The sequence below is a fragment of the Anomaloglossus baeobatrachus genome, chromosome 6 (genome assembly GCF_048569485.1).
Source record: "Anomaloglossus baeobatrachus isolate aAnoBae1 chromosome 6, aAnoBae1.hap1, whole genome shotgun sequence".
NCBI classification, from domain to species: Eukaryota; Metazoa; Chordata; class Amphibia; order Anura; family Aromobatidae; genus Anomaloglossus; species Anomaloglossus baeobatrachus.
The window spans coordinates 578,937,851-578,958,356 of record NC_134358.1 but is presented as its reverse complement, the minus strand read 5'-3'; the positions used below and the strand labels follow the sequence as shown (position 1 = coordinate 578,958,356).

The window sequence follows — 20,506 nt, the reverse complement described above, 5'->3', positions numbered from 1 at the left end:
GCTTAGCACTGGGTGCACTGGGAATAGCGCTGTGCTTAGCACTGGGGGCACTGGGAATAGCGCTGTGCTTAGCACTGGGGGCACTGGGAATAGCACTGTGCTTAGCACTGGGGGCACTGGGAATAGCACTGTGCTTAGCACTGGGTGCACTGGGAATAGCGCTGTGCTTAGCACTGGGGGCACTGGGAATAGCGCTGTGCTTAGCACTGGGGGCACTGGGAATAGCACTGTGCTTAGCACTGGGGGCACTGGGAATAGCACTGTGCTTAGCACTGGGGTCACGGGGACTAGCGCTGTGCTTAGCACTGGGGGCACTGGGAATAGCGCTGTGCTTAGCACTGGGGTCACGGGGACTAGCGCTGTGCTTAGCACTGGGGGCACTGGGAATAGCGCTGTGCTTAGCACTGGGGGCACTGGGAATAGCGCTGTGCTTAGCACTGGGGGCACTGGGAATAGCGCTGTGCTTAGCACTGGGGGCACTGGGAATAGCGCTGTGGTTAGCACTGGAGGCACTGGGAATAGCGCTGTGCTTAGCACTGGGGGCACTGGGAATAGCGCTGTGCTTAGCACTGGGGGCACTGGGAATAGCGCTGTGCTTAGCACTGGGGTCACTGGGACTAGCGCTGTGCTTAGCATTAGGGGCAATGGGAATAGCGCTGTGCTTAGCACTGGGGTCACGGGGACTAGCGCTGTGCTTAGCACTGGGGGCACTGGGACTAGTGCTGTGCTTAGCATTAGGGGCAATGGGAATAGCGCTGTGCTTAGCACTGGGGGCACTGGGAATAGCGCTGTGCTTAGCACTGGGGGCACTGGGAATAGCGCTGTGCTTAGCACTGGGGTCATGGGGACTAGTGCTGTGCTTAGCACTGGGGGCACTGGGAATAGCGCTGTGCTTAGCACTGGGGTCACTGGGACTAGCGCTGTGCTTAGCATTAGGGGCAATGGGAATAGCGCTGTGCTTAGCACTGGGGTCACGGGGACTAGCGCTGTGCTTAGCACTGGAGGCACTGGGACTAGTGCTGTGCTTAGCATTAGGGGCAATGGGAATAGCGCTGTGCTTAGCACTGGGGGCACTGGGAATAGCGCTGTGCTTAGCACTGGGGGCACTGGGAATAGCGCTGTGCTTAGCACTGGGGGCACTGGGACTAGTGCTGTGCTTAGCACTGGGGGCACTGGGAATAGCGCTGTGCTTAGCACTGGGGGCACTGGGACTAGTGCTGTGCTTAGCATTAGGGGCAATGGGAATAGCGCTGTGCTTAGCACTGGGGGCACTGGGAATAGCGCTGTGCTTAGCACTGGGGGCACTGGGAATAGCGCTGTGCTTAGCACTGGGGGCACTGGGACTAGCGCTGTGCTTAGCACTGGAGGCACTGGGACTAGTGCTGTGCTTAGCACTGGGGGCACTGGGAATAGCGCTGTGCTTAGCACTGGGGGCACTGGGAATAGCGCTGTGCTTAGCACTGGGGGCACTGGGAATAGCGCTGTGCTTAGCACTGGGGGCACTGGGACTAGCGCTGTGCTTAGCACTGGAGGCACTGGGACTAGCGCTGTGCTTAGCACTGGGGGCACTGGGAATAGTGCTGTGCTTAGCACTGGGTGCACTGGGAATAGCGCTGTGCTTAGCATTAGGGGCAATAGGAATAGCGCTGTGCTTAGCACTGGGGGCACTGGGAATAGCGCTGTGCTTAGCACTGGGGTCATGGGGACTAGCGCTGTGCTTAGCACTGGGGGCACTGGGAATAGCGCTGTGCTTAGCACTGGGGGCACTGGGAATAGCGCTGTGCTTAGCACTGGGGGCACTGGGACTAGCGCTGTGCTTAGCACTGGGGGCACTGGGACTAGCGCTGTGCTTAGCACTGGGGGCACTGGGAATAGCGCTGTGCTTAGCACTGGGGTCATGGGGACTAGCGCTGTGCTTAGCACTGGGGGCACTGGGAATAGCGCTGTGCTTAGCACTGGGGGCACTGGGAATAGCGCTGTGCTTAGCACTGGGGGCACTGGGAATAGCGCTGTGCTTAGCACTGGGGGCACTGGGAATAGCGCTGTGCTTAGCACTGGGGGCACTGGGAATAGCGCTGTGCTTAGCACTGGGGTCACGGGGACTAGCGCTGTGCTTAGCACTGGGGGCACTGGGAATAGCGCTGTGCTTAGCACTGGGGTCACGGGGACTAGCGCTGTGCTTAGCACTGGGGGCACTGGGAATAGCGCTGTGCTTAGCACTGGGGTCACGGGGACTAGCGCTGTGCTTAGCACTGGGGGCACTGGGACTAGCGCTGTGCTTAGCACTGGGGGCACTGGGAATAGCGCTGTGCTTAGCACTGGGGGCACTGGGAATAGCGCTGTGCTTAGCACTGGGGGCACTGGGAATAGCGCTGTGCTTAGCACTGGGGGCACTGGGACTAGCGCTGTGCTTAGCACTGGAGGCACTGGGACTAGCGCTGTGCTTAGCACTGGGGGCACTGGGAATAGTGCTGTGCTTAGCACTGGGTGCACTGGGAATAGCGCTGTGCTTAGCATTAGGGGCAATGGGAATAGCGCTGTGCTTAGCACTGGGGGCACTGGGAATAGCGCTGTGCTTAGCACTGGGGGCACTGGGAATAGCGCTGTGCTTAGCACTGGGGTCATGGGGACTAGCGCTGTGCTTAGCACTGGGGGCACTGGGAATAGCGCTGTGCTTAGCACTGGGGGCACTGGGAATAGCGCTGTGCTTAGCACTGGGGGCACTGGGAATAGCGCTGTGCTTAGCACTGGGGTCACGGGGACTAGCGCTGTGCTTAGCACTGGGGTCACGGGGACTAGCGCTGTGCTTAGCACTGGGGTCACGGGGACTAGCGCTGTGCTTAGCACTGGGTGCACTGGGAATAGCGCTGTGCTTAGCATTAGGGGCAATGGGAATAGCGCTGTGCTTAGCACTGGGGTCATGGGGACTAGCGCTGTGCTTAGCACTGGGGTCACGGGGACTAGCGCTGTGCTTAGCACTGGGTGCACTGGGAATAGCGCTGTGCTTAGCACTGGGGGCACTGGGAATAGCGCTGTGCTTAGCACTGGGGGCACTGGGACTAGCGCTGTGCTTAGCACTGGGGGCACTGGGAATAGCACTGTGCTTAGCACTGGGGGCACTGGGAATAGCGCTGTGCTTAGCACTGGGGGCACTGGGAATAGCGCTGTGCTTAGCACTGGGGGCACTGGGACTAGCGCTGTGCTTAGCACTGGGGGCACTGGGAATAGCACTGTGCTTAGCACTGGGGGCACTGGGAATAGCGCTGTGCTTAGCACTGGGGGCACTGGGAATAGCGCTGTGCTTAGCACTGGGGGCACTGGGACTAGCGCTGTGCTTAGCACTGGGGGCACTGGGAATAGCGCTGTGCTTAGCACTGGGGTCACGGGGACTAGCGCTGTGCTTAGCACTGGGGGCACTGGGACTAGCGCTGTGCTTAGCACTGGGGGCACTGGGAATAGCGCTGTGCTTAGCACTGGGGCACTGGGAATAGCGCTGTGCATAGCACTGGGGTCACGGGGACTAGCGCTGTGCTTAGCACTGGGGCACTGGGAATAGCGCTGTGCATAGCACTGGGGTCACGGGGACTAGCGCTGTGCTTAGCACTGGGGCACTGGGAATAGCGCTGTGCATAGCACTGGGGTCACGGGGACTAGCGCTGTGCTTAGCATTAGGGGCAATGGGACTAGTGCTGTACTTACCATTGGGGGTAGCACTGGGGGGCACTGTATGAAGTTGTCACTAACCTGTACCGTGGCGGATGTACTAGGTGGTGGGGTGGGGACCCCGGCCCAAGGTGGTCTCACTGCTCCATGTGTAATGACCCCAGGGCGTCTCTCATCTTCACCTCTGAGGAGTAATGAGGAGGGTGAGTGTGGCCTACGTACCCTCCATTACCCCAGTATGACCCTTCACTCCTCACCTCCAGGTGGTGTTGGGGCCGGTGGTGCTCCAGGACACACATCCCACCTCATCGGCTCCGTCGGCGCAGTCCATGTGGCCGTCACATCGCTGTGACACCTCAATGCAGCTACCGGAGGATCGGCAGTAGAACTGGGAGCGATGGCAGCCCCACTTTGCTGGAGACAGAGGGGATGGAGCGGTGCCTGTCCACGAGGGTGGGGAGAGAGGGATTATAATCTCCCACCATCATCCTCCTGTTATTAGTACCCCCGGTCATCATCAGGAGGACACAGCGACATTACCACAATAGATCTCATCCGATCGATCTCCACAATCATTGATTCCATTACAGACGACTCCGAGCGGTCCGGCCGGGACACAGCGGCCATTGTGACACTGGAACTGCCCCACCCGACAATGGTCTCCGGGGCGTAAGGGTGCGGGGGGTCTGTCCGACACTGTGAGGGAGAATGGTCAGTGATAAGAGCACAGTGCCTTCAATCATTCATCACCAGAGGATCACTGTAAGGTGCGGATATGGAGACCCCTGAAACTCTGCACTAATTAATGGGGCAGGGGCCGTCACTGGATCACGCCCATTACTGACTAGCTAGAGAGGATACACAGAACATCCCCCTCTGGAGGAACCGAGCGTCCCCCTCTGCCCGGAGGAACCGAGCGTCCCCCACTGCCTGGAAGAACCGAGCGTCCCCCACTGCTTGGAAGAACCCGAGCGTCCCCCTCTGCTAGGAGGAACCGAGCGTCCTCCTCTGCCCGGAAGAACCGAGCGTCCCCCTCTGCCAGGAGGAACCGAGCATCCTCCTCTGCCCGGAAGAACCGAGCGCCCCCCTCTGCCAGGAGGAACCGAGCGTCCTCCTCTGCCCGGAAGAACCGAGCGTCCCCCTCTGCCAGGAGGAACCGAGCATCCTCCTCTGCCCGGAAGAACCGAGCGCCCCCCTCTGCCAGGAGGAACCGAGCGTCCTCCTCTGCCCGGAAGAACCGAGCGTCCGCCTCTGCCAGGAGGAACCGAGCGTCCCCCTCTGCCAGGAGGAACCGAGCGTCCCCCTCTGCCCGGAGGAACCGAGCATCCCCCTCTGCCAGGAGGAACCGAGCGTCCCCCTGTGCCTGGAGGAACCGAGCGTCCCCCTGTGCCCGGAGGAACCGAGCGTTCCCCTGTGCCCGGAGGAACCGAGCGTTCCCCTGTGCCCGGAGGAACCGAGCGTCCCCCTGTGCCCGAAGGAACTGAGCATCCCCCTCTGGAGGAACCGAGCGTCCCCCTCTGGAGGAACCGAGCATCCCCCTCTGGAGGAACCGAGCGTCCCCCTCTGCCAGGAGGAACCGAGCGTCCTCCTCTGCCCGGAAGAACCGAGCGTCCCCCTCTGCCCGGAGGAACCGAGCATCCCCCTCTGCCAGGAGGAACCGAGCGTCCCCCTCTGCCAGGAGGAACCGAGCATCCCCCTCTGGAGGAACCGAGCATCCCCCTCTGCCAGGAGGAACCGAGCGTCCCCCTCTGCCAGGAGGAACCGAGCGTCCCCCTCTGCCAGGAGGAACCGAGCGTCCCCCTCTGCCCGGAGGAACCGAGTGTCCCCCTCTGCCCGGAGGAACCGAGCGTCCCCCTCTCCCCAGAGGAACCAAGCGTCCCCCTCTCCCCAGAGGAACCGAGCGTCCTCCTCTGCCCGGAAGAGCCGAGCGTCCCCCTGTGCCCGGAGGAACCGAGTGTCCCCCTCTGCCCGGAGGAACCGAGTGTCCCACTCTGCCCGGAGGAACCGAGCGTCCTCCTCTGCCCGGATGAACCGAGCGTCCGCCTCTGCCAGGAGGAACCGAGCGTCCCCCTCTGCCAGGAGGAACCGAGCGTCCTCCTCTGCCAGGAGGAACCGAGCGTCCTCCTCTGCCCGGAAGAACCGAGCGCCCCCCTCTGCCCGGAAGAACCGAGCGTCCCCCTCTGCCAGGAGGAACCGAGCGCCCCCCTCTGCCCGGAAGAACCCGAGCGTCCCCCTGTGCCCGGAGGAACCAAGCGTCCCCCTGTGCCCGGAGGAACCGAGCGTCCCCCTGTGCCTGGAGGAACCGAGCGTCCCCCTGTGCCCGGAGGAACCGAGCGTCCCCCTGTGCCCGGAGGAACCGAGCGTTCCCCTGTGCCCGGAGGAACCGAGCGTCCCCCTGTGCCCGAAGGAACTAAGCATCCCCCTCTGGAGGAACCGAGCGTCCCCCTCTGGAGGAACCGAGCATCCCCCTCTGGAGGAACCGAGCATCCCCCTCTGCCAGGAGGAACCGAGCGTCCTCCTCTGCCCGGAAGAACCGAGCGTCCCCCTCTGCCCGGAGGAACCGAGCATCCCCCTCTGCCAGGAGGAACCGAGCGTCCCCCTCTGCCAGGAGGAACCGAGCATCCCCCTCTGGAGGAACCGAGCATCCCCCTCTGCCAGGAGGAACCGAGCGTCCCCCTCTGCCAGGAGGAACCAAGCGTCCCCCTCTGCCAGGAGGAACCGAGCGTCCCCCTCTGCCCGGAGGAACCGAGTGTCCCCCTCTGCCCGGAGGAACCGAGCGTCCCCCTCTCCCCAGAGGAACCAAGCGTCCCCCTCTCCCCAGAGGAACCGAGCGTCCTCCTCTGGAGGAACCGAGCGTCCCCCTCTGGAGGAACCGAGCATCCCCCTCTGGAGGAACCGAGCGTCCCCCTCTGCCAGGAGGAACCGAGCGTCCTCCTCTGCCCGGAAGAACCGAGCGTCCCCCTCTGCCCGGAGGAACCGAGCATCCCCCTCTGCCAGGAGGAACCGAGCGTCCCCCTCTGCCAGGAGGAACCGAGCATCCCCCTCTGGAGGAACCGAGCATCCCCCTCTGCCAGGAGGAACCGAGCGTCCCCCTCTGCCAGGAGGAACCGAGCGTCCCCCTCTGCCAGGAGGAACCGAGCGTCCCCCTCTGCCCGGAGGAACCGAGTGTCCCCCTCTGCCCGGAGGAACCGAGCGTCCCCCTCTCCCCAGAGGAACCAAGCGTCCCCCTCTCCCCAGAGGAACCGAGCGTCCTCCTCTGCCCGGAAGAACCGAGCGTCCCCCTGTGCCCGGAGGAACAGAGTGTCCCCCTCTGCCCGGAGGAACCGAGTGTCCCACTCTGCCCGGAGGAACCGAGCGTCCTCGTCTGCCCGGAAGAACCGAGCGCCCCCTGTGCCCGGAGCAACCAAGCGTCCCCCTGTGCTCGGAGGAACCGAGTGTCCCCCTCTGCCAGGAGGAACCCAGAGTCCTCCTCTGCCCGGAAGAACCGAGCGTCCCCCTCTGCCAGAAGGAACCGAGCGTCCCCCACTGCCTGGAAGAACCGAGCGTCCCCCTCTGCCTGGAAGAAACCGAGCGTCCTCCTCTGCCAGGAGGAACCGAGCATCCTCCTCTGCCCGGAAGAACCGAGCGCCCCCCTCTGCCAGGAGGAACCGAGCGTCCTCCTCTGCCTGGAAGAACCGAGCGTCCCCCTCTGCCAGGAGGAACCGAGCATCCTCTGCCCGGAAGAACCGAGCGCCCCCCTCTGCCAGGAGGAACCGAGCGTCCTCCTCTGCCCGGAAGAACCGAGCGTCCCCCTCTGCCAGGAGGAACCGAGCGTCCTCCTCTGCCCGGAAGAACCGAGCGTCCCTCTCTGCCAGGAGGAACCGAGCGTCCTCCTCTGCCCGGACGAACCGAGCGCCCCCCTCTGCCCGGAAGAACCGAGCGTCCCCCTCTGCCAGGAGGAACCGAGCGTCCTCCTCTGCCCGGACGAACCGAGCGCCCCCCTCTGCCCGGAAGAACCGAGCGTCCCCCTGTGCCAGGAGGAACCGAGCGTCCCCCTCTGCCTGGAAGAACCCGAGCATCCCCCTCTGCCAGGAGGAACCGAGCGTCCCCCTCTGCCTGGAGGAACCCGAGCGTCCCCCTGTGCCCGGAGGAACCGAGCGTCCCCCTGTGCCCGGAGGAACTGAGCGTCCCCCTGTGCCCGGAGGAACCGAGCGTCCCCCTGTGCCCGGAGGAACCGAGCGTCCCCCTGTGCCAGAAGGAACCGAGCGTCCCCCACTGCCTGGAAGAACCGAGCGTCCCCCTCTGCCTGGAAGAAACCGAGCGTCCTCCTCTGCCAGGAGGAACCGAGCATCCTCCTCTGCCCGGAAGAACCGAGCGCCCCCCTCTGCCAGGAGGAACCGAGCGTCCTCCTCTGCCTGGAAGAACCGAGCGTCCCCCTCTGCCAGGAGGAACCGAGCATCCTCTGCCCGGAAGAACCGAGCGCCCCCCTCTGCCAGGAGGAACCGAGCGTCCTCCTCTGCCCGGAAGAACCGAGCGTCCCCCTCTGCCAGGAGGAACCGAGCGTCCTCCTCTGCCCGGAAGAACCGAGCGTCCCTCTCTGCCAGGAGGAACCGAGCGTCCTCCTCTGCCCGGACGAACCGAGCGCCCCCCTCTGCCTGGAGGAACCCGAGCGTCCCCCTGTGCCCGGAGGAACCGAGCGTCCCCCTGTGCCCGGAGGAACTGAGCGTCCCCCTGTGCCCGGAGGAACCGAGCGTCCCCCTCTGCCAGGAGGAACCGAGCGTCCTCCTCTGCCCGGACGAACCGAGCGCCCCCCTCTGCCCGGAAGAACCGAGCGTCCCCCTGTGCCAGGAGGAACCGAGCGTCCCCCTCTGCCTGGAAGAACCCGAGCATCCCCCTCTGCCAGGAGGAACCGAGCGTCCCCCTCTGCCTGGAGGAACCCGAGCGTCCCCCTGTGCCCGGAGGAACCGAGCGTCCCCCTGTGCCCGGAGGAACTGAGCGTCCCCCTGTGCCCGGAGGAACCGAGCGTCCCCCTGTGCCCGGAGGAACCGAGCGTCCCCCTGTGCCCGAAGGAACCGAGCGTCTCCCTGTGCCCGAAGGAACTGAGCATCCCCCTCTGGAGGAACCGAGCGTCCCCCTCTGGAGGAACCGAGCGTCCCCCTCTGGAGGAACCGAGCGTCCCCCTCTGGAGGAACCGAGCATCCCCCTCTGCCAGGAGGAACCGAGCGTCCTCCTCTGCCAGGAGGAACTGAGCATCCCCCTCTGGAGGAACCGAGCGTCCCTCTCTGCCAGGAGGAACCGAGCGTCCCCCTCTGCCAGGAGGAACCGAGCGTCCCCCTCTGCCCGGAGGAACCGAGTGTCCCCCTCTGCCCGGAAGAACCGAGCGTCCCCCTCTCCCCGGAGGAACCGAATGTCCCCCTCTGCCTGGAAGAACCGAGCGTCCCCCTCTGCCCGGAGGAACAGAGTGTCCCCCTCTGCCCGGAAGAACCGAGCGTCCCCCTCTCCCCGGAGGAACCAAGCATCCCCCTCTGCCAGAAGGAACCGAATGTCCCCCTCTGCCTGGAAGAACCGAGCGTCCCCCTCTGCCCGGAGGAACAGAGTGTCCCCCTCTGCCCGGAAGAACCGAGCGCCCCCCTCTGCCAGGAGGAACCGAGCATCCTCCTCTGCCCGGAAGAACCGAGCGCCCCCTGTGCCCGGAGCAACCAAGCGTCCCCCTGTGCTCGGAGGAGCCGAGTGTCCCCCTCTGCCAGGAGGAACCGAGCGTCCTCCTCTGCCCGGAAGAACCGAGCGTCCCCCTCTGCCAGAAGGAACCGAGCGTCCCCCACTGCCTGGAAGAACCGAGCGTCCCCCTCTGCCAGGAGGAACCGAGCGTCCTCCTCTGCCCGGAAGAACCGAGCGTCCCCCTCTGCCAGGAGGAACCGAGCGTCCTCCTCTGCCCGGAAGAACCGAGCGTCCCCCTCTGCCAGGAGGAACCGAGCGTCCTCCTCTGCCCGGAAGAACCGAGCGCCCCCCTCTGCCCGGAAGAACCGAGCGTCCCCCTCTGCCAGGAGGAACCGAGGGTCCCCCTCTGCCTGGAAGAACCCGAGCGTCCCCCTGTGCCCGGAGAAACCAAGCGTCCCCCTGTGCCCGGAGGAACCGAGCGTCCCCCTGTGCCCGGAGGAACCGAGCGTCCCCCTGTGCCCGGAGGAACTGAGCGTCCCCCTGTGCCCGAAGGAACTGAGCATCCCCCTCTGGAGGAACCGAGCGTCCCCCTCTGCCAGGAGGAACCGAGCGTCCTCCTCTGCCAGGAGGAACTGAGCATCCCCCTCTGGAGGAACCGAGCGTCCCCCTCTGCCAGGAGGAACCGAGCGTCCTCCTCTGCCAGGAGGAACTGAGCATCCCCCTCTGGAGGAACCGAGCGTCCCCCTCTGCCAGGAGGAACCGAGCGTCCCCCTCTGCCAGGAGGAACCGAGCGTCCCCCTCTGCCAGGAGGAACCGAGCGTCCCCCTCTGCCAGGAGGAACCGAGCGTCCCCCTCTGCCAGGAGGAACCGAGCGTCCTCCTCTGCCAGGAGGAACTGAGCGTCCCCCTGTGCCCGAAGGAACTGAGCATCCCCCTCTGGAGGAACCGAGCATCCCCCTCTGCCAGGAGGAACCGAGCGTCCTCCTCTGCCAGGAGGAACTGAGCATCCCCCTCTGGAGGAACCGAGCGTCCCCCTCTGCCAGGAGGAACCGAGCGTCCTCCTCTGCCAGGAGGAACTGAGCATCCCCCTCTGGAGGAACCGAGCGTCCCCCTCTGCCAGGAGGAACCGAGCGTCCCCCTCTGCCAGGAGGAACCGAGCGTCCCCCTCTGCCAGGAGGAACCGAGCGTCCCCCTCTGCCAGGAGGAACCGAGCGTCCCCCTCTGCCAGGAGGAACCGAGCGTCCCCCTCTGCCAGGAGGAACCGAGCATCCCCCTCTGCCAGGAGGAACCGAGCATCCTCCTCTGCCCGGAAGAACCGAGCGTCCCCCTCTGCCCGGAGGAACCGAGTGTCCCCCTCTGCCAGGAGGAACCGAGCGTCCTCCTCTGCCAGGAGGAACTGAGCGTCCCCCTGTGCCCGAAGGAACTGAGCATCCCCCTCTGGAGGAACCGAGCATCCCCCTCTGCCAGGAGGAACCGAGCGTCCTCCTCTGCCAGGAGGAACTGAGCATCCCCCTCTGGAGGAACCGAGCGTCCCCCTCTGCCAGGAGGAACCGAGCGTCCTCCTCTGCCAGGAGGAACTGAGCATCCCCCTCTGGAGGAACCGAGCGTCCCCCTCTGCCAGGAGGAACCGAGCGTCCCCCTCTGCCAGGAGGAACCGAGCGTCCCCCTCTGCCAGGAGGAACCGAGCGTCCCCCTCTGCCAGGAGGAACCGAGCGTCCCCCTCTGCCAGGAGGAACCGAGCGTCCCCCTCTGCCAGGAGGAACCGAGCATCCCCCTCTGCCAGGAGGAACCGAGCATCCTCCTCTGCCCGGAAGAACCGAGCGTCCCCCTCTGCCCGGAGGAACCGAGTGTCCCCCTCTGCCCGGAGGAACCGAGCGCCCCCCTCTGCCTGGAGGAACCGAGTGTCCCCCTCTGCCCGGAAGAACCGAGCGTCCCCCTCTCCCCGGAGGAACCAAGCGTCCCCCTCTGCCAGGAGGAACCGAGCGTCCTCCTCTGCCCGGAAGAACCGAGCGTCCCCCTCTGCCAGATGGAACCGAGCATCCTCCTCTGCCCGGAAGAACCGAGCGCCCTCCTCTGCCAGGAGGAACCGAGCGTCCTCCTCTGCCCGGAAGAACCGAGCGTCCCCCTCTGCCAGGAGGAACCGAGCGTCCTCCTCTGCCCGGAAGAACCGAGCGTCCCCCTCTGCCAGGAGGAACCGAGCGTCCTCCTCTGCCCGGAAGAACAGAGCGCCCCCCTCTGCCCGGAAGAACCGAGCGTCCCCCTCTGCCAGGAGGAACCGAGCGTCCCCCTCTGCCTGGAAGAACCCGAGCGTCCCCCTGTGCCCGGAGGAACCGAGCGTCCCCCTGTGCCCGGGGGAACCGAGCGTCCCCCTGTGCCCGGAGGAACCGAGCGTCCCCCTGTGCCCAGAGGAACCGAGCGTCCCCCTGTGCCCGGAGGAACCGAGCATCCCCCTGTGCCCGGAGGAACCGAGCGTCCCCCTGTGCCCGAAGGAACCGAGCGTCTCCCTGTGCCCGAAGGAACTGAGCATCCCCCTCTGGAGGAACCGAGCGTCCCCCTCTGGAGGAACCGAGCGTCCCCCTGTGCCCGGAGGAACCGAGCGTCCCCCTGTGCCCGGAGGATCCCAGCGTCCCCCTGTGCCCGGAGGAACCCAGCGTCCCCCTGTGCCCGGAGGAACCCAGCGTCCCCCTGTGCCCCGAGGAACCGAGCGTCCCCCTGTGCCCGAAGGAACTGAGCGTCTCCCTGGGCCCGAAGGAACTGAGCGTCCACCTCTGGAGGAACCGAGCGTCCCCCTGTGCCCGGAGGAACCGAGCGTCCCCCTGTGCCCGGAGGAACTGAGCATCTCCCTGGGCCCGAAGGAACCGAGCGTCCCCCTCTAGAGGAACCGAGCGTCCCCCTCTGGAGGAACCGAGCGTCCCCCTGTGCCCGGAGGAACCGAGCGTCCCCCTGTGCCCGGAGGAACCCAGCGTCCCCCTGTGCCCGGAGGAACCCAGCGTCCCCCTGTGCCCGGAGGAACCCAGCGTCCCCCTGTGCCCGGAGGAACCCAGCGTCCCCCTGTGCCCGGAGGAACCGAGCGTCCCCCCGTGCCCGAAGGAACTGAGCGTCTCCCTGGGCCCGAAGGAACTGAGCGTTCCCCTCTGGAGGAAACGAGCGTCCCCCTCTGGAGGAAACGAGCGTCCCCCTCTGGAGGAACCGAGCGTCCCCCGCTGCCCGGAGGAACCCAGCGTCCCCCTGTGCCCGGAGGAACCGAGCGTCCCCCTGTGCCCGGAGGAACCGAGCGTCCCCCTGTGCCCGGAGGGCCTGAGCGTCTCTCTCTTTGGATTGTGTGATGCCTGGTTTCTCCTCTAGAGGATCCGAGCCTTGCTCTCTTTGGATTGTGTGATGCCTGGTGTCTCCTCTGGAGGACCCGAGCCTCGCTCTCTCTCTGGAGGACCCGAGCCTCGCTCTCTCTCTGGAGGACCTGAGCCTCGCTCTCTTTGGATTGTGTGATGCCTGGTGTCTCCTCTGGAGGACCCTAGCCTCTCTCTCTCTGGAGGACCCGAGCCTCGCTCTCTCTCTGGGGGACCCGAGCCTCGCTCTCTTTGGATTGTGTGATGCCTGGTGTCTCCTCTGGAGGACCTGAGCCTCGCTCTCTCTCTGGAGGACCCGAGCCTCTCTCTCTTTGGATTGTGTGATGCCTGGTGTCTCCTCTGGAGGACCCGAGCCTCTCTCTCTCTGGAGGACCCGAGCCTCGCTCTCTCTCTGGAGGACCCGAGCCTCGCTCTCTTTGCATGGTGTGATGCCTGGTTTCTCCTCTGGAGGACCCGAGCCTCTCTCTCTCTCTGGAGGACCCGAGCCTCTCTCTCTCTCTCTCTGGGGGACCCGAGCCTCACTCTCTCTGCATTGTGTGATGCCTGGTTTCTCCTCTGGAGGACCCGAGCCTCTCTCTCTTTGGATTGTGTGATGCCTGGTGTCTCCTCTGGAGGACCCGAGCCTCTCTCTCTCTGGAGGACCCGAGCCTCTCTCTCTCTCTGGAGGACCCGAGCCTCTCTCTGTTTCTGGAGGACCCGAGCCTCGCTCTCTCTCTGGAGGACCCGAGCCTTGCTCTCTCTCTGGAGGACCCGAGCCTCTCTCTCTCTCTGGAGGACCCGAGCCTCGCTCTCTCTCTGGAGGACCCGAGCCTCGCTCTCTCTCTGGAGGACCCGAGCCTTGCTCTCTCTGCATTGTGTGATGCCTGGTTTCTCCTCTGGAGGACCCGAGCCTCTCTCTCTCTCTCTGGAGGACCCGAGCCTCTCTCTCTCTCTCTGGAGGACCCGAGCCTCTCTCTCTCTCTGGAGGACCCGAGCCTTGCTCTCTCTGCATTGTGTGATGCCTGGTTTCTCCTCTGGAGGACCCGAGCCTCTCTCTCTCTCTGGAGGACCCGAGCCTCTCTCTCTCTCTGGAGGACCCGAGCCTCTCTCTCTCTCTGGAGGACCCGAGCCTTGCTCTCTCTGCATTGTGTGATGCCTGGTTTCTCCTCTGGAGGCGCTGCAGCTTGTTGGGCCGCTCTGATATCAGGTCATGTGACGCCTTAGACATTGGTCCTTCGCTCTGTTCGGCACTTTTTACCTTCTCCGCAGCCCAGCAGCTCCAGGCGCAGGAATATTCTGCCGTGATAACCCTGCGGAAGGATCCGGATATACTGAGCGCTGATCACGGCCTCAAAGCTGGTGGCAACAGGTGTGGCGTCATCAAAGTTACCCTGGAAAATCTACAATGGGGAGAATACGAGTCACTGACAGCCAATGGAGCTGGAGTATCCCAGCTGTCCACCATGCTGCACCCTCCCGCTGCTCTCCTCTCAGCACAGGTCGCTCAATGGTTCCGTGTGACCCAGCGGTTGACTCCGCGGGCCCAGCGCACACCTTGGTCGCCGGCGCGCGGTCACTCTTTATCTCCGTGTAGTTGTACCAGATCTTCTGGTCTTCGCTGAACTGAACTTCAAAACCGGTTACAAAGTAATTGGAGGATCCGGCGCCCTGAGTGACGATCCCTGCAACACAAAACGTCATATATAGCGGCTGATACCAGAGAGCACATGAAGACGTGCGCTATATATTATAGTCATGTATTACAAGAGGGCAAGACACAGGCCACATGACAAGCCACATCAGCCCCAAAACATCAGAGGCCATAAACAAAGAAAAGTCATAAATAGTCATCCAGGACATGAGAGAGAACGACAGAGACCGAGAAAACAGAGAGAGACGTCAAAGAGAATAGAGAGCGAATACGGAGAAGACAGAGGAAACGGAGAGAACCGAGATCAACAACGGGGAGAAGAGAGAGATGACAGGAAGAACAGAGAGCGAATACGGAGAAGACAGAGGGAACGGGGAGAACCGAGATCAACAACGGGGGGAAGAGAGAGATGACAGGAAGAACAGAGAGCAAATACGGAGAAGACAGAGGGAACGGGGAGAACCAAGATCAACAACGGGGAGAACTGAGAGCGACAACGGGGAGAACAGAGCAACAACGGGGAGAAGAGAGCAACAACGGGGAGAACAGAGCAACAACGGGGAGAACAGAGAGTGACAAAGGGGAGAACAGAGCAACAACGGGGAGAATAGAGAGCGAATGGGGAAAACAGAGAGAGATGACAAAGAGAACAGAGAGCGAATACGGAGAAGACAGAGGGAACGGAGAGAAGAGAGATCACCAATGGGGAGAACAGAGAGCGAATAAGGAGAAAAGAGAGGGATCGGGGAGAACAGAGATCAACAACGGGGAGAATAGAGAGCGAATACGGAGAAGACAGAGGGAACGGAGAAACAGAAACAGGGAACAGGGAGAACAGAGAGCGACAATGGGGAGAACAGGGAACGGAGAGAACCGAGATCAACAATGGGGAGAACAGAGAGCGAATACGGAGAAGACAGAGGGAACAGGGAGAACAGGGAACAAACAGGGAGAACAGAGAGCGACAATGGGGAGAACAGAGTGACAATGGGGAGAACAGAGAGCGAATAGGGAGAAAAAAGAGGGAACAGGGAGAACAGAGAGCAACAACGGGCAGAACAGAGAGCAACAACGGGCAGAACAGAGAGCGACAACGGGGATAATAGAGCGCGACAACGGGGAGAACAAAGAGCGACAATAGAGAGAACAGAGAGCGACAACGAAGAGAACAGAGCAATAACAGGGAGAATAGAGAGCGGATACAGAGAAAAAAGAGGGAACGGGGAGAACAGAGATCAACAACGGGGAGAACAGAGAGCAACAATGGGGAGAACAGAGAGCGACAACGGGGAGAACAGAGAGCAACAACGGGGAGAACAGAGAGCGACAACAGGGAGAACAAAGAGCGACAACGGAGAGAACAGAGAGCGACAACAAAGAACAGAGAGCAACAATGGGGAGAACAGAGAACGACAACGGGGAGAACAAAGAGCGACAACGGAGAGAACAGAGAGCGACAACAAAGAACAGAGAGCAACAACGGGGAGAACAGAGAACGACAACGGGGAGAACACAGAGCGACAACGAAGAGAACAGAGAGCGACAACTGGGGGGAACAGAGAATGACAACGGGGGAACAGAGAGCGACAACGGGGAGAACAGAGAGCGACAACGGGGAGAACAGAGCAACAACGGGGAGAACAAAGAGCGACAACGGGGAGAACAGAGAGCGAATATGAGAAAACGGAGAGAGACGACAGGGAGAATAGAGAGCGAATACGGGGAGAACAGAGTGACAACGGGGAGAACAGACAGCGACAACAGGATGAACAGAGAGCGACAACAGGAGGAACAGAGAGCGACAACAGGGAGAATAGAGAGCAAATATGGAGAAAACAGAGCGCAACGACAGAGACAACAGAGGGAACAGGGAGAATGAAGAGAGACAACAGGAAGAACAGAGAGTGACAATGGGGGGAACAGAGTGACAACAGGGAGAATAAAGAGTGACAAATGATAGAACAGAAATCGACAACAAGGAGAACAGAGCGCGGCAACAGGGGAAAAAGAGTGACAACAGGGAGAATAAAAGTGACAATAGGCAGAAAAGCAAGGGACAACAGGGAAAACAGAGAGCGACAACAGGTAGAACAAAGAGCAATGACAGGGTGAACAGAGAGAGACAATGGGGCAACAGACAGCAACGTCAGGGGAGGAACAGAGAGAGATGATGGGGAACTGAGAGCAACAATGGGGGAACAGAGAGCAACGACAGGGAGAACAGAGAGTGACGACAGGGAGAACAGAGAGCAATGCTGGAGAACAGAGATGACAGGGGAACAGAGAACATTGTTGGGGAGGAACAGAGAGAGACGATAGAGGAACAGACAGCAATGTCGGGGGGCGGAACAGAGAGAGACGACGTGGAACAGAGAGCTATTACAGGGGAAAAGAAAGCGACAATGGGGGAACAGAGAGAGACGATGGGGGAACAGACAGTAAACGACCACAGAGGGAGGAACAGACAGCAACCATGGAGGGAGGGACAGACAGTGATCACAGGGAGAACATCAGAAGAGCATAGGGAGAACACCAGAAGAGCCTGGGAGAAGACAAGAAGAGCCTGGGGAAAACACCAGAAGAGAATGGGGAGAAAACCAGAAGAGCATGGGGAGAACACCAGAAGAGCCTGGGGAAAACACCAGAAGAGCAACGTTGGGAAGACCAGAAGAGCATGGGGGGAACACCTGAAGAGCATGGGGGGAACACGTGAAGAGCATGGGGGGAACACCTGAAGAGCATGGGGGAACACGTGAAGAGCAAGGGGAGAACACCAGAACAGCATGGGGAGAACAAAGGGAAGACACCAGAAGAGCATAGGGAGAACACAGGGAGATCATCAGAAGAGCACAGGGAGAACACCAGAGGAGCATGGGGAAAACATCAGAAGAGCCTGCGGAGAACACCAGAAGAGCCTGCGGAGAACACCAGAAGAGAATGGGGAGAACACCAGAAGAACAAGGGGAGAACACCAGAAGAGCAAGGGGAGAACACCAGAAGAGCAAGGGGAGAACACCAGAAGAGCAAGGGGAGAACACCAGAAGAGCATGGGGAGAACAAAGGGAAAACACCAGAAGAGCATAGGGAGAACACAGGGAGATCATCAGAAGAGCACAGGGAGATCATCAGAAGAGCACAGGGAGAACACAGGAAGAGCCTGCGGAGAACACCAGAAGAGAATGGGGAGAACACCAGAAGAGCAAGGGAGAACACCAGAAGAGCAAGGGGAGAACACCAGAAGAGCCTGCGGAGAACACTAGAAGAGCAAGGGGAGAACACCAGAAGAGCAAGGGGAGAACACCAGAAGAGCAAGGGGAGAACACCAGAAGAGCAAGGGGAGTACACCAGAAGAGCAAGGGGAGTACACCAGAAGAGCAAGGGGAGTACACCAGAAGAGCAAGGGGAGAACACCAGAAGAGCATGGGGAGAACAAAGGGAAAACACCAGAAGAGCATAGGGAGAACACAGGGAGATCATCAGAAGAGCACAGGGAGATCATCAGGAGAGCACAGGGAGAACACAGGAAGAGCCTGCGGAGAACACCAGAAGAGAATGGGGAGAACACCAGAAGAGCAAGGGAGAACACCAGAAGAGCAAGGGGAGAACACCAGAAGAGCCTGCGGAGAACACTAGAAGAGCAAGGGGAGAACACCAGAAGAGCAAGGGGAGAACACCAGAAGAGCAAGGGGAGAACACCAGAAGAGCAAGGGGAGTACACCAGAAGAGCAAGGGGAGTACACCAGAAGAGCAAGGGGAGAACACCAGAAGAGCAAGGGGAGAACACTAGAAGAGCAAGGGGAGAACACCAGAAGAGCAAGGGGAGAACATCAGAAGAGCAAGGGGAGAACACAGAGAAAATGTCAGAAGATCATGGGGAGAACACCAGAAGAGTATAGGGAAAACATAAGGAAAATGTCAGAATAGCATGAGGAGTACATGAGGAGAACACCAGAAGAGTAAGGGAGAAAACACCGAAAGAGCATGGGGAGTACAAAGGGAGACCACAAAAAGAGCATGAGAAGAACACCAGAAGAGTACGGGGAGAACACCAGAAAAACCTGGGGAGAACAAAGAGAAAACACCAGAAGAGCATGGGGAGAACACCAGAAGAGCATGGAGAAAACAATGGGAGAACACCTGAAGAGCGTAGGGAAAACACGGGGAGAATACCAGATGAGCATGTGAGATCACTAGAAGAGCATTGGGAGAACAAAGAGAGAACACCAGAAGAGCATGGGGAGAACAAAGGGAAAACACCAGAAGAGCATAGGGAGAACACAGGGAGATCATCAGAAGAGCATGGGGAGAACACCAGAAGAGCCTGCGGAGAACACCAGAAGAGAATGGGGAGAACACCAGAAGAGCAAGGGAGAACACCAGAAGAGCAAGGGGAGAACACCAGAAGAGCAAGGGAGAACACCAGAAGAGCAAGGGGAGAACACCAGAAGAGAAAGGGGAGAACGCCAGAAGAGCAAGGGGAGAACACCAGAAGAGCAAGGGGAGAATGCCAGAAGAGCAAGGGGAGACCACCAGAAGAGCAAGGGGAGAACACCAGAAGAGCAAGGGGAGAACACCAGAAGAGCAAGGGGAGAACACCAGAAGAGCAAGGGGAGAATGCCAGAAGAGCAAGGGGAGACCACCAGAAGAGCAAGGGGAGAACACCAGAAGAGCAAGGGGAGAACACCAGAAGAGCAAGGGGAGAACACCAGAAGAGCAAGGGGAGTACACCAGAAGAGCAAGGGGAGAACATCAGAAGAGCAAGGGGAGAACAAAGGGAAAACACCAGAAGAGCATAGGGAGAACACAGGGAGATCATCAGAAGAGCATGGGGAGAACACCAGAAGAGCCTGCGGAGAACACCAGAAGAGAATGGGGAGAACACCAGAAGAGCAAGGGAGAACACCAGAAGAGCAAGGGGAGAACACCAGAAGAGCAAGGGGAGAACACCAGAAGAGAAAGGGGAGAACGCCAGAAGAGCAAGGGGAGAACACCAGAAGAGCAAGGGGAGAATGCCAGAAGAGCAAGGGGAGACCACCAGAAGAGCAAGGGGAGAACACCAGAAGAGCAAGGGGAGAACACCAGAAGAGCAAGGGGAGAACACCAGAAGAGCAAGGGGAGAATGCCAGAAGAGCAAGGGGAGACCACCAGAAGAGCAAGGGGAGAACACCAGAAGAGCAAGGGGAGAACACCAGAAGAGCAAGGGGAGAACACCAGAAGAGCAAGGGGAGAACACCAGAAGAGCAAGGGGAGAACACCAGAAGAGCAAGGGGAGTACACCAGAAGAGCAAGGGGAGAACATCAGAAGAGCAAGGGGAGAACACCAGAAGAGCATGGGGTGAACTAAAGGAGAACACAAGAAGAGCATGGGGGAGAACACCAGAAGAGCATTGGGAGAATAAATTGAGAACATCAGAGGAGCATAGGGAGAACATGCGAAAATGTCAGAATAGCATGGACAGAACATGGGAAAATGTCAGAAGAGCATGGTGAGGACTCCAGAAGGGTATGGGAAGAACAAAGTGAGAACACCAGAAGAGTATGGGGAAAATACGAGGAGAACGCCCGAAGAGTAAGGGGAAAATATAGGACAAACACAGGGAAAACATAGGGAGAATATAGAATAACAGGCAGAAAATGGGAAGAAGTCTTGAAGAAAAGAGAAAATACACAGGGAGAATTTGGGGCGAACACAAAAAGAACATACAGGGTTCATACATGAACTTTCATCAGTGTCAGCACAGACTGTCCATATAAGAGCAAGCTCCAGTATTTCCCCATGGCCCATACCTGTAAGGTTCCACATCTTCTGCAGGTCAATCTGAAGGTACGGTAACTTGGATGGAGGATTGGGGTAATCCTCCTCCTGGGGGCTCCACCCTTGATTCTCCACAGTCGGGGAGATGTGATTGAGCAGTGCGGCGTATGGTGGGTGGTCAGTGACTTGTGAGGAGGATGTGAAGCTGCTATGCGGTAGAAGTGAGATCCTCAGGGGTGTGTAACAATCACCTGTAAGGAGTGGGACAGACCAGTGTATCTCAGAAATGGATCACAAGTCAGTGTGGGAAACAAATACAGTTGGGCCATAATAGCTCAAAAACCTGCACGCCATGTCTTCTGCCCTGTATCCGACACTAGTAATGATGGGGGAACAGCTAAACCAAGAGATGGATTGAGGAGAACCAAAGAGAACCAATAATTAACCTGAAGAGAATCTATAGCTGACCCAAAGA

At 60.6% G+C, this 20,506-nt stretch overlaps 1 protein-coding gene across 1 annotated transcript in view; it reads right to left on the bottom strand.

The window, feature by feature from the left end:
* Positions 1-20,506, bottom strand: part of LOC142243992 (SCO-spondin-like) — a 476,497-nt gene that overhangs the window by 233,770 nt on the left and 222,221 nt on the right. Inside the window, 6 exon segments of the mRNA XM_075316177.1 lie at positions 3,745-3,847; positions 3,921-4,104; positions 4,204-4,359; positions 13,884-14,025; positions 14,180-14,307; positions 20,064-20,282. Of these exon segments, the coding sequence (XP_075172292.1) occupies positions 3,745-3,847; positions 3,921-4,104; positions 4,204-4,359; positions 13,884-14,025; positions 14,180-14,307; positions 20,064-20,282 (932 nt within the window).